The 10,580-nt window shown below is 41.6% G+C and overlaps 1 protein-coding gene across 1 annotated transcript in view; it reads left to right on the forward strand.

Annotated features, from left to right (window-relative positions):
* Positions 1-10,327, forward strand: part of HRH3 (histamine receptor H3) — a 34,524-nt gene extending 24,197 nt beyond the window's left edge. The window contains exon 3 of the mRNA XM_026664848.2: positions 9,470-10,327. Coding sequence (XP_026520633.2) covers positions 9,470-10,327 — 858 coding nt within the window. The remainder of the gene's footprint in view (positions 1-9,469) is intronic.
* The last annotated feature ends 253 nt before the right edge of the window (positions 10,328-10,580 follow it).

Here is a 10,580-nt window from a genome sequence, read left to right on the forward strand (position 1 = left end):
ATTGGATTTGAATATGCATACATTAAAGTAAATAGACCAAGTCTTTACATCTTTGTGGAAAAGTGGACTAATTTTCTTATTGATGTAGAACTACTGCAGTGATAGGACATACTTTATTTAATATTAGATACAGATAGTCCTTGACTTATTGGGACCAGAAACTCCACTGCTAGTTGATGCGGACGTTAATTGAGTCACATCTGATTTTATTATCTTTTTGGTGCAGTCATTAAGTGAATGACACAGTCATTGTGGTAGCGCAGTGGTTAAAATGTGGTACTGCAGGCTAAGTCTCAGCTCACCGCCAGGAGTTCAATCCTGAAACAACTCAAGGTTGACTCAGCCTTCTATCCTTCCGAGGTGGGTAAAATGAGGACCCAGATTGTTGGGGGCAATAGGCTGACTCTGTAAACTGCTTAGAGAGGGCTGTAAAGCACTGTGAAGTGGTATATAAGTCTAACGTTATTACAATTGCTATTAAGCAAATCACATGGTCATTAAATGAATCCAGCTCTCCCCAGTGACTTGTTTCTCAGAAGAACCCCTGAGAAATGTCAATCACCTGACCTTGGTATGCTGCAAATACATGCTGGCTGACAAGTGCCCAAATCACGATCAAGTGACAGAGGGGTTACTGCAATGGCCATAAGAGCAAGGACCTGTATAAATCACTTTTTTCCCCATGCTGTCATAACTTCAAATGAATGGTCATAAGTTGAGGACTATCTGCCAATAGGGAACTGAGTGAAAGCAAAGCAGACACCTAAGGGCAACCTTATTTGATAGGTGGCCCTTCTACTTGCAGCTTTAAATGGTTCATCGTTAATGGTTCCATTGAGAAACAGTTTGGTCTAGTGCAGGGGTCTCCAAACTTGGCAACTTTAAGATGTCAACTCAAAAATATTTCTCTGGTCTTTTAGAGTTGACAGCAGAAAGGGAGTTGGGGAAGTAGTGCATTCCTTAAATGCTTCATAGATAATGACTAGGTGGCCGAAGCTTCTGGCGCGCAAGATTATTACTGGAGAGCATGATTGATGACTCTTGGCTATGGATGTGTCCCATTGGAGAATATACATCCAGGGGGGAGGGAAGACCAGGGTCAAGGGTGAAATGAATGAAGTATCTCAGAGTTGTCTGCACCCAGGTAGTGCCGGCATGGTCACTCATAATAAATCTTGTTGTTGTTGTTTTTTAACTCTGAGAGATGCGGCTAGAGACTCATGATTTGAATGGGGGTGGATGCCAGAGCCCTGACATAAGACTTGTGGACTTCAGTTCCCAGAATTCCTCAGCTGGAAAAAGCCAGCTGAGTAATTCAGGGAGTTGAAGTCCACAAATCTTAAAGTTGCCAAGATTGGAGACCACTGGTCTAGTGGTTAAGGCATCAGGCTAGAAACAGGGAGGTGTGAGTTCTAGTCTTGCCATAAAACCAGTTGGATGGCCTTGGGCCAGTCATTCTCTCTTAGCCCTAGGAAGAAGGCCATGACAAGAACACTGCAGGGCCTTTCCAAGGAGTCACTAAGAGTCAATACTGATTCAAAACCAAAAGTAAAAATAATAAATAAATAATACAAATAATAAAGTAAAACAAATAAAATAAAAATAATAAAGTAAATAAAATAAAATAATGTAATAATGTAATAAAATAATAAATAATACATAAAATAAAATAATAAAATAAAATAAGCATTAAGGCTAGTTTCAGGCATTAGCCAAATTAACAGGCAGATCCATCAAGGAACCCCATTCCTACACAGTCAGAGAGTTCTCAGGGGTATTCAAAGAAAATCCCAATTGCACTTTTCCCTGGCAATAAAAATAATAAGTTTTAAAATCTCAAAGTAGTCAGTACCAATTATGCGAGATGCCACAAATGCCCAAGAGAAGTCCATATACGATTTACGAGAAGAAGTGTCTGGGATATTATTTATAGAATGTCTAGAGATGGAACAATCACATATAAAGGTAAAGAAATCGTGATTCTCAAACAGATACCGAGAAGAGTAAGAGAACAAAGGCGAGATTACAAGTTTCTAGCAGCTTATTTAAATCAGAAAAGAATTACATTCAAATGGCTTATCCCAGAAGGGATGTTAGTGTCTTGGAAAGAAAGGAAAATTAAAATAGATTCCATGGAAAAGGCCCAGGACTTCTATGAACGGCTGGTGGGTCCGGAAGATCAGAGCAGTAAGGAGGAATTGGAAACAAACTCCCAGGAAGATCATGGTGGTTACAAAAATAAAGATGGAATTGCAGGAAACCAAGGAAATACTCATTTACATCAGGAGACAGAAGAAACTACACACCTTCAGACACAAGGAGAGTTAGGTGTCGTTACAAGACAAAGAGCGAAACAGAATTAATTAAATGGAAGAAGAAGAAAAATTACTATCAATTAATATAAACGGTTTAAATTCGACGATAAAAAGGAAAAGGATACTAGCTAAATTAACCAAACAAAATGCCAATATAACATGCCTACAAGAAACTCATATAAAGAAAACAGATGAAAAACACTTAGAATGCCCGAAATTAGGGAAGCTATTTACCACACCAGCAGACACGGGAAAAAAGAAAGGGATTGCTGTATATGTTAAAGAAGACCTGAAAGCAGAGTTAATATGGTCAGATTCTGAGGGAAGAACTCTGGGTTTGCAGATCTGGATCAATGCCATCCCAATTCTCTTAGTGGTAATCTAAGAGATCAAAAATGGAGATCAAAAAGAGTTTTTTAAACATCTGTATGGAAAAATGGTAGGATTGGAAAAAAGAAATATTTGTATCATAGGAGATTTCAACTCTATTGCTGATTATCAAAAAGACCATAGTAACGGGGGGAAGAATAAAGGGGGGGAAAGAGAACTTCCTAAGATTTGTAGGGAAATGATGAAGGAGTTAAACTTGATTGATATATGGAGAAGATTACACCCCGAGAAAAACAATTCACATTCTATTCAAATCCCCATCAAATATGGACACGGATTGACATGGCATGGATGAACGGGGAAATAGCAAATGAGATAAAAGAGATCAAAATTTTACCTAATGAATGGGCAGATCATAATCCAATTCAGATAATATGGAAGGGTAAGCCAAAACCAAAGAAAAGATGGACGTTAAATACCCAATTAATAAGAGAAAAAGAATATATCAACAAACTTAAGGAGGAATTAAATTATTTTTTAAAGGAAAATGATAATGGAGAAACCAAAAACCAAAGAAACCAGAAACCAAACAAAACATTTGGGATACAATGAAGGCAGTAATAAGAAGTATAACAATTTCTTATAATGCCAAGAGAAATAAGGAAAATACGCCCAACAAAACAAATTACAACAAAGAATTAAGGAACTAGAAACTCAATTACAGAGTACCCCAAAGGATTTAAAATTGTAAAAACAGATAATGATAGCCAAACATAAATTGAATTTAATTGAACAAGAGAAAATGATTATGAATTTGAATCTGATTAGACAAACTTATTTCGAGCATGCTAATAAGCCAGGAAGATGGCTATCTTATAAACTAAAAAAAAGGAAAGAAAAGAGATTGATATATCAGCTAATAGACAGTAAGGGGGATATACAGCAGGAGATAGAACAGAAAAAATAAATTGCCCATAAGTATTTTGAAGATTTGTATAAAAAGGAAGATGTTAATGAGGATAGAATAAGAAACTATTTAGATGAAGTGAAGGACAAAGCAATTGGGGAAGAAATGGTAGAACTATTAAACAAAGACATTACTTGGTCGGAATTGAAATCAGCAATAGAGAACCAGAAAAACAACAAAACCCCGGGCCCAGATGGGATCCCAGGGGAGTTGTATAAGGCAATTGCAGAACAAATTGGACCTCTTATGGTAGAAGTTTTTAACGACGTTTTATTGGCAGCCAGGATGCCGGACTCATGGAGGCGGGCATTGATTTTGCTGATCCCGAAGGAGGATACGGATCCCCGATATATAAACAATTATAGGCCGATCTCACTGTTAAACACTGACTATAAAATATTTATCTCTATTATAGCAAGCAGATTAAAAAGAATGTTAAATGTGCATATACATGAAGACCAAAATGGATTTCTCCCGACCAGACAAATCAGGAACAATTTAAGAACAGTACTAGATGTCCTGGAATTTTGTGAAGCTCACCCCAAGAAACAAATTGCACTTATGTTTTTAGATGCAGAGAAGGCCTTCGACAAAGGAGGCAATCTAAAATGACCCTGCTAAGGTAAGAAGAAGAAAAAAACAGAGGCACAAAGATTATTCTGGATGGAAAAAATAGTCACAGCTATGGTAGTGAGTTTGACATTGAAGGAATGAAAATAGCAATCTATTTTGAATGTGTTACTATGCACCTCTTCTAAATGTAGTCATTTCCTCAGCAGTTAGATAGAACTATGTTCTTTTTTTAAAATACGCAGCTTTACACTAGAAAGAATTGTGTCATGTTGTCTTTCTAACATCAGGATTCAGATCTATCAGGAACTCTGAAGTCCAGCTGACAGAGGGCTTAATGCTCTAAAAGGGGAACCACCAGACCTTGGCATCCTATTTGCTTTATGCACCTTGCCATTTATCCAAGCTTTATTAGTCCGTGATCCAGTGATGGGATTCAATTTTTTTTACTACCAGTTCTATGGTCGTGACTTGGTGGGCGGGCAGGGAAAGGATACTGTCAAATCTCCAGTCAGAGGTGCATTTGCCGATTTTCCAAACTACTCAAAATTTCCAATACCGGTTCTCCAGAACTGGTCACAACCTGCTGAATACCACCTCTGCAGTGATCACATGTGAAAACAGAGAACATAGAATAACAGACATGGAAGGGACCTTGGGGATCTTCTAGTCCAACCCCCTGCTCAAGGAAGAGACCCTAACCATTTCAGACAAATGGTTGCCCAGTATCTTTAGAACATAGAATAACAGAGTTGGAAGGGACCTTGGAGGTCATTTAGGCCAACCCCCTGCTCAAGAAGAAGAGTCTGTATCATTTCAGACAAATGGTTCTCCAATCTCTTCTTAAAATCCTCCAGTGTTGGAGCACCCACAACTTGTGGAAGCAAGAAGTTGTTCCACTGATTAATTGTTCTCACCATTAGAAAATTTCTCCTTAGTTCCAGGTTGCTTCTCTCCTTGATGAGTTTCCATCCGTTGCTTCTTGTTTTGCCTTCTAGTGCTTTGGGAAATAGTTTCATCTTTAGCTGGATGGTTCATGCTGATATGCTTTGATAGTTCCTTTTCTAAAAGTAATCCAATCATGACGTTAGATAATTTTGCTATCATGTTTCCCTGAAAATAAGACCCAATCTTATGTTTTGGGGGGGCTCCAAAACAAGCACTAGGGCTTATTTTGGGGAAAAATAATTTCAGGGTGATCAGCCCATCCCCACCATGTGTACAAGAGGTGGCAAGTGCACATGGACCGATGATATCCTCCTTGAAAATCTCCACTGATGGAGCATTTACAACTTCTGAAGGCAAGCCGTTCCACTGATTAATTGTCCACACAGTCAGGAAATTTCTTCTTAGTACTAAGTTGCTTCTCTCCTTGATTAGTTTCCATCCATTGTTTCTTCTCTTGCTTTCTAGTGCTCTGGAGAATAGCTTGATTCCATCTTCTTTGTGGCAGCCCCTGAGATATTGGAACACTGCCGTCATGTCACCCCTAATCTTTCTCTTTGTCATACTAGTCACACCAAATTCCCTCAATCGTTCATCCTATGGTTTGGCCTCCTTCATCATCTTTGTTTGTTTGTTGTAATCTGCCAGGAAAGTGTAGTGTATTCATGTATAGACTTCTAATACTATATTCCTATTGGTAAGTTAACATAGCTTAACAATTGGTTAAGAACGACGGGTTCCAATTGGCCACATAAGCGGCGGGAAGTTTAAATACATGCCATTGGTTGCGAGCCGCGAGCAGCCGCTATAAAAAGAGCTGCCACGGCTTGACTTTAGTTGAAGTTACTGGTTGCTAATAAAGAGCTGACTTCAACTCCGGTATTCGAGTCTGCTTTGTCCTGGCGATAGAACAGAAAGCGATAGGTGTTACCTTATAGCAGGGATGTCAAACTCAAGGCCTGGGGGCCAGATCCAGCCCACGGGATGCTTAAATCTGGTCTGTGGGGCCACCCTGGAATTAGTGAAGGACCGGCCCGTGGCCCGTGGCCCTCCTGAGCTCCATTTTTGCTGGCAGAGGGTTGTAGGAGGCTGTCCCAGCCGAAAACGGAGCTCGGGAGCCCATTTTCTCTTGCAATGTGCTTGGGCCATGGGCGGCCCTGGCACAAGTGATGTCAAGCTGGCCACGCCCACCCTAGTCCCCGAGGTCAAACGCAACCCTGATGCAGACCTCAATGAAATCGAATTTGACACCCCTGCCCTTTGGCAAACCCAGAGAGTAGCCTTCTGATACCTTAAAAAGGAATGAGTTTATTTTGTTACACTACAGCCTAGTACCCAGGGGTGGGATTATACCGGTTCAGCCCGGTTCGAGTGAACCGGTATCTCCGAAGATCAGGTGAGAGTGAACCAGTTCGTTCCAACGATCAGCTGTTGGGCCAGCCCATCTGCCCCAGGTCTAGTCTGTGCTTTATTTCAGGTTTTCCAGCTGAGCTGCTTTGCACAGCACAGGGAATTGCTGCACGTCGGCTGTTTTACACACAGGGCTTGCAGCAGGAAGTGAGTTGCAAATGCTTCATGTGCATGAAGCGTGCGTTTGGCGTGCATATGCGTGAAGCGTGCATGAAGCGTGCGTGAAGTGCATGTGAAGAATGCATGAAGCATGAGCTCACCAAACCGGTTGTTACACAGATTGAATCCCACCCTTGCTAGTACCCCCTCAGTTTATCCTATTATCCTAGTGACACATACAGATCTTTTCTCTGAGGTTAGTCACACACGGTATTTTATAAAGTGGATTTTGTAAGGTCACAATGTAGTCATTACTGTATTATTTAAGTCAAACAAAGCTCCATACCAGGGTTAATTTTCCCAAGGGGGCGTCACATGAAAAACTGGCCCCGTTATAGAAGGTCAACCCAACCAGGCCAAGGCCACTGCCCCCTCCCACCCCACCCCCGCACCCTCGCCACTGGTTAAGACTGCTAGAGAATAACACTTCACAGCTCCAACAACATACATCAAAAGACTCTTTAATAGAATGAAATGAAAGAATGCCGGAGATTCAAAGATTCCCTTTCTCGCTCTAGAAGGGAGAACCGTTGAAAGAAAATATAATACAGGGGTCCTTGACACGCAACCACAACTGAGACCAACATTTTCGTTGCTAAGCAAGATAATTAAGTGAGCTTTGCCCCATTTCCCAAACCTTTTTTGGTCACAGTTGTTAAGGGAATCATGGCAGTTGTTAAGTTAGCAATACGGACATTAAGTGAATCTGGCTCTCCCTATTGACTTTGCTTGTCAGAAGGTCTCAAAAAAGGCATCACATGACCCTGGGACACTGCAACCGTCATAAATACGAGCCAGCTGCCAAGCCTCTGGATTTTGATCACGTGATCATGGGGATGCTGCCACGGTTATAAGTGTGAAAAACGGTCACAAGTTGCTTTTTTTCAATGCCGTTGTATCTTCAAATGGTCACTAAACAAATCGATGTAAGTTGAGGACTCTCTGTGTATAGTTATCATGAGGAAAAAAATTATCATGACCAACTATACAGGAGTCTTCAGACTGATACATACGAATACACATACACACCCAAGGTTTTTTTTTCAAGCGGAGAATGACACACGTGTATTCTGTTTAAGTAAATTGGGGGAGGAATGAAAATATTCAGTGGGGATAATATGAGCCAGCGATGTGCTGCAGCTGCCAAAAAAGCAAAAACTGCCCTAGGCTGCATAAACAGAGAGATAGAATCAAGATCACGTGAAGTGTTAATACCACTTTATATGGCCTTGGTAAGACCACACTTGGAATATTGCATCTAATTTTGGTTGTCACATTATAAAAAGATGTTAAGACCAGAGGTGGTATTTCAGCAGGTTCTGACCAGTTCTGGAGAACCGGTAGCAGAAATTTTGAGTAGTTTGGAAAACCGGCAAATGCCACCTCTGACTGGAGATTGAACGGTATCCTTCCCCTGCCACGCCCACCAAGCCACGCCCACAGACCGGTAGTAGAAAAAAATTGAATCCCACCCCTGGTTAGAAAGAGTACAGAGAAGAGTAACCAAGATGATTAAGGGGCTGAAGTCTAAAGCACATGAAGAATGGTTGCAGGAACTGGGTATGTCTAGTCTAGTGAAAAGAAGGACTAGGGGTGACATGGTAGCAGGGTTCCACTATTTAAAGCAGGGGTCTCCAACCTTGGCCACTTTAAGACTTGTGGACTTCAACTCCCAGAATTCCTCAGCCAGCCAGTAGGGGTGACATGGTAGCAGGGTTCCACTATTTAAATCAGGGGTCTCCAACCTTGGCCACTTTAAGACTTGTGGACTTCAACTCCCAGAATTCCTCAGCCAGCCAGTAGGGGTGACATGGTAGCAGGGTTCCACTATTTAAATCAGTCTCACCTTGGCACTTTAGACTTGTGGACTTCAACTCCCAGAATTCCTCAGCCAGCTGGCTGATGAATTCTGGGAGTTGAAGTCCACAAGTCTTAAAGTGGCCAAGGTTGGAGACCCCTGATTTAAAAGGCTGCCACAAAGAAGAAGTGTCCAAAGCCCCTGAAGGCAGGGCAAGAAGCAATGGAAGGAAACTGTTATGTATTAAATATATATAATTGTGTTAACCATACTAAAGTGAAACTAACCTTTCGATGACCCCCAACTGTTTTGGAGGAAAATTTAAAACATTTATATTTGGGCGGGCTTTTTCTAGTTCTATGATTGGTTAAGGCCCTGTGGGCCTAGGGTCTTCAAACTTGGCAAGTTTAAGACTTGTGGACTTCAACTCCCAGGATTCCTGAGCTAACATGACTGGAGGAGGAATTCTGGGAGTTGAATTCTTAAAGCTGTCAAGTTTGAAGACCCTCGGCTAGAGTATAAATCACAGGCATTTGCCTGCAGTTCCTCGGTTCCAGTTTTGAGTCAACAAATGCTGTTGCAGCTATGCTGGTCTGATTCTTGCCTACTGAAGCCCACTACAAATAGAAGCTAATCCATTAGACAAACCATCTAGGACTAAGCAGACATTTCCTGACGGGGAGAACAATTAATCAGTAGAACAACATGCCTCCAGAAGTTGTAAATGCTCCAACACGGGAGGTTTTAAAGAAGAGATTGGATAATCATTTGTCTGAAATGGTAGAAGGTTTTCCGCCTGAGCAGTGGGTTGGACTAGAAGACCTTTGAGGTCCCTTCCAACTCCGTCTTTCTGTTAATGCTAAGCAGCAAGAAAACATTTGACTAGGATAATCAATTATTTTCCTTTGAACTGAATATCCCTGCAGGGAAAAGATGTTCTCTAGTAAACGTGGCCCATTTTCCCCCCCTTTCCAGGTCTCATACCGAGCTCAGCAAGGGGACACCAAGCGAGCCGTATTCAAGATGGCGATGGTCTGGTTTTTAGCATTCTTACTCTACGGACCTGCAATAATCAGCTGGGAATATATATCCGGCCGGAGCATCATTCCTGACGGGGAATGCTATGCGGAATTTTTTTACAACTGGTACTTTCTCATCACGGCCTCCACCATTGAGTTCTTCACCCCTTTCATCAGCGTGATGTTTTTCAACTTGAGCATCTACCTGAACATACAGAAACGGACCAAAATCCGCCTGGAGGTTCTTCACGACAGCCAGAATTTTGCAGAGGAGACCGAAATGAACTCGGGGCCCAAGCTTTCCGTGAAATGCTGTAAGTGGGGAAAAAAAGATCCAGGAAGCCTGAACCCTCCAAAATGGGACGTCCCAGAAGAAGATGCACGAGGAAGTATCAATCAAAAGCATTTGCGGGACTCTGACGGGGGACCAAAACCTTCTAGCAAAAGGAATTATAAAGACTGGGCAGCCAACTTTTCTTTAGAGGAAGGATTGAAGGTAGCTTCCCAGAATGTAACCCAGAGATCCAGGCTGGCTAGGGACAAGAAAGTAGCGAAATCACTAGCGGTCATTGTGGGTATTTTTGGCCTTTGTTGGGCACCATACACCCTTCTCATGATCATCCGAGCCACTTGCCATGGTCATTGTATCCCTGTGTATTGGTACGAGGCTTCTTTCTGGCTCTTGTGGGTCAACTCGGCCATCAACCCTGTCCTTTATCCACTCTGTCACTACAGCTTCAGGAGAGCCTTTGTGAAGCTCTTGTGCCCAAAGAAACTGAAGATCCAACCCCATAATTCTCTCCAGAAATGCTAGAAATAACCTAATTTGCGTAGCAGTAAAAGAGGTATTGACAGTAAGTTACAAAGGATGGAGAAGATTACCAAGTTGTCTAGGTCTTGGGTTTGTAACCTTTGATATGTAGATTGGATGTGGCCCTCTGGTTCTCTTTCTGTATCTCTGGAGCCCTCAAATTGCTCTGCTGAAAGTTGGCCAAAAAAAAAAAAAAAAATTGAATATCTGTAGGATGAAAAAAAAAAAAAGTGTGCCATAACTCTTGGTAGACTTA

The sequence above is a fragment of the Notechis scutatus genome, chromosome 3, assembly GCF_049901735.1.
Source record: "Notechis scutatus isolate UNSWTSFEM ecotype Mainland chromosome 3, rNotScu1.2, whole genome shotgun sequence".
NCBI lineage: Eukaryota > Metazoa > Chordata > Lepidosauria > Squamata > Elapidae > Notechis > Notechis scutatus.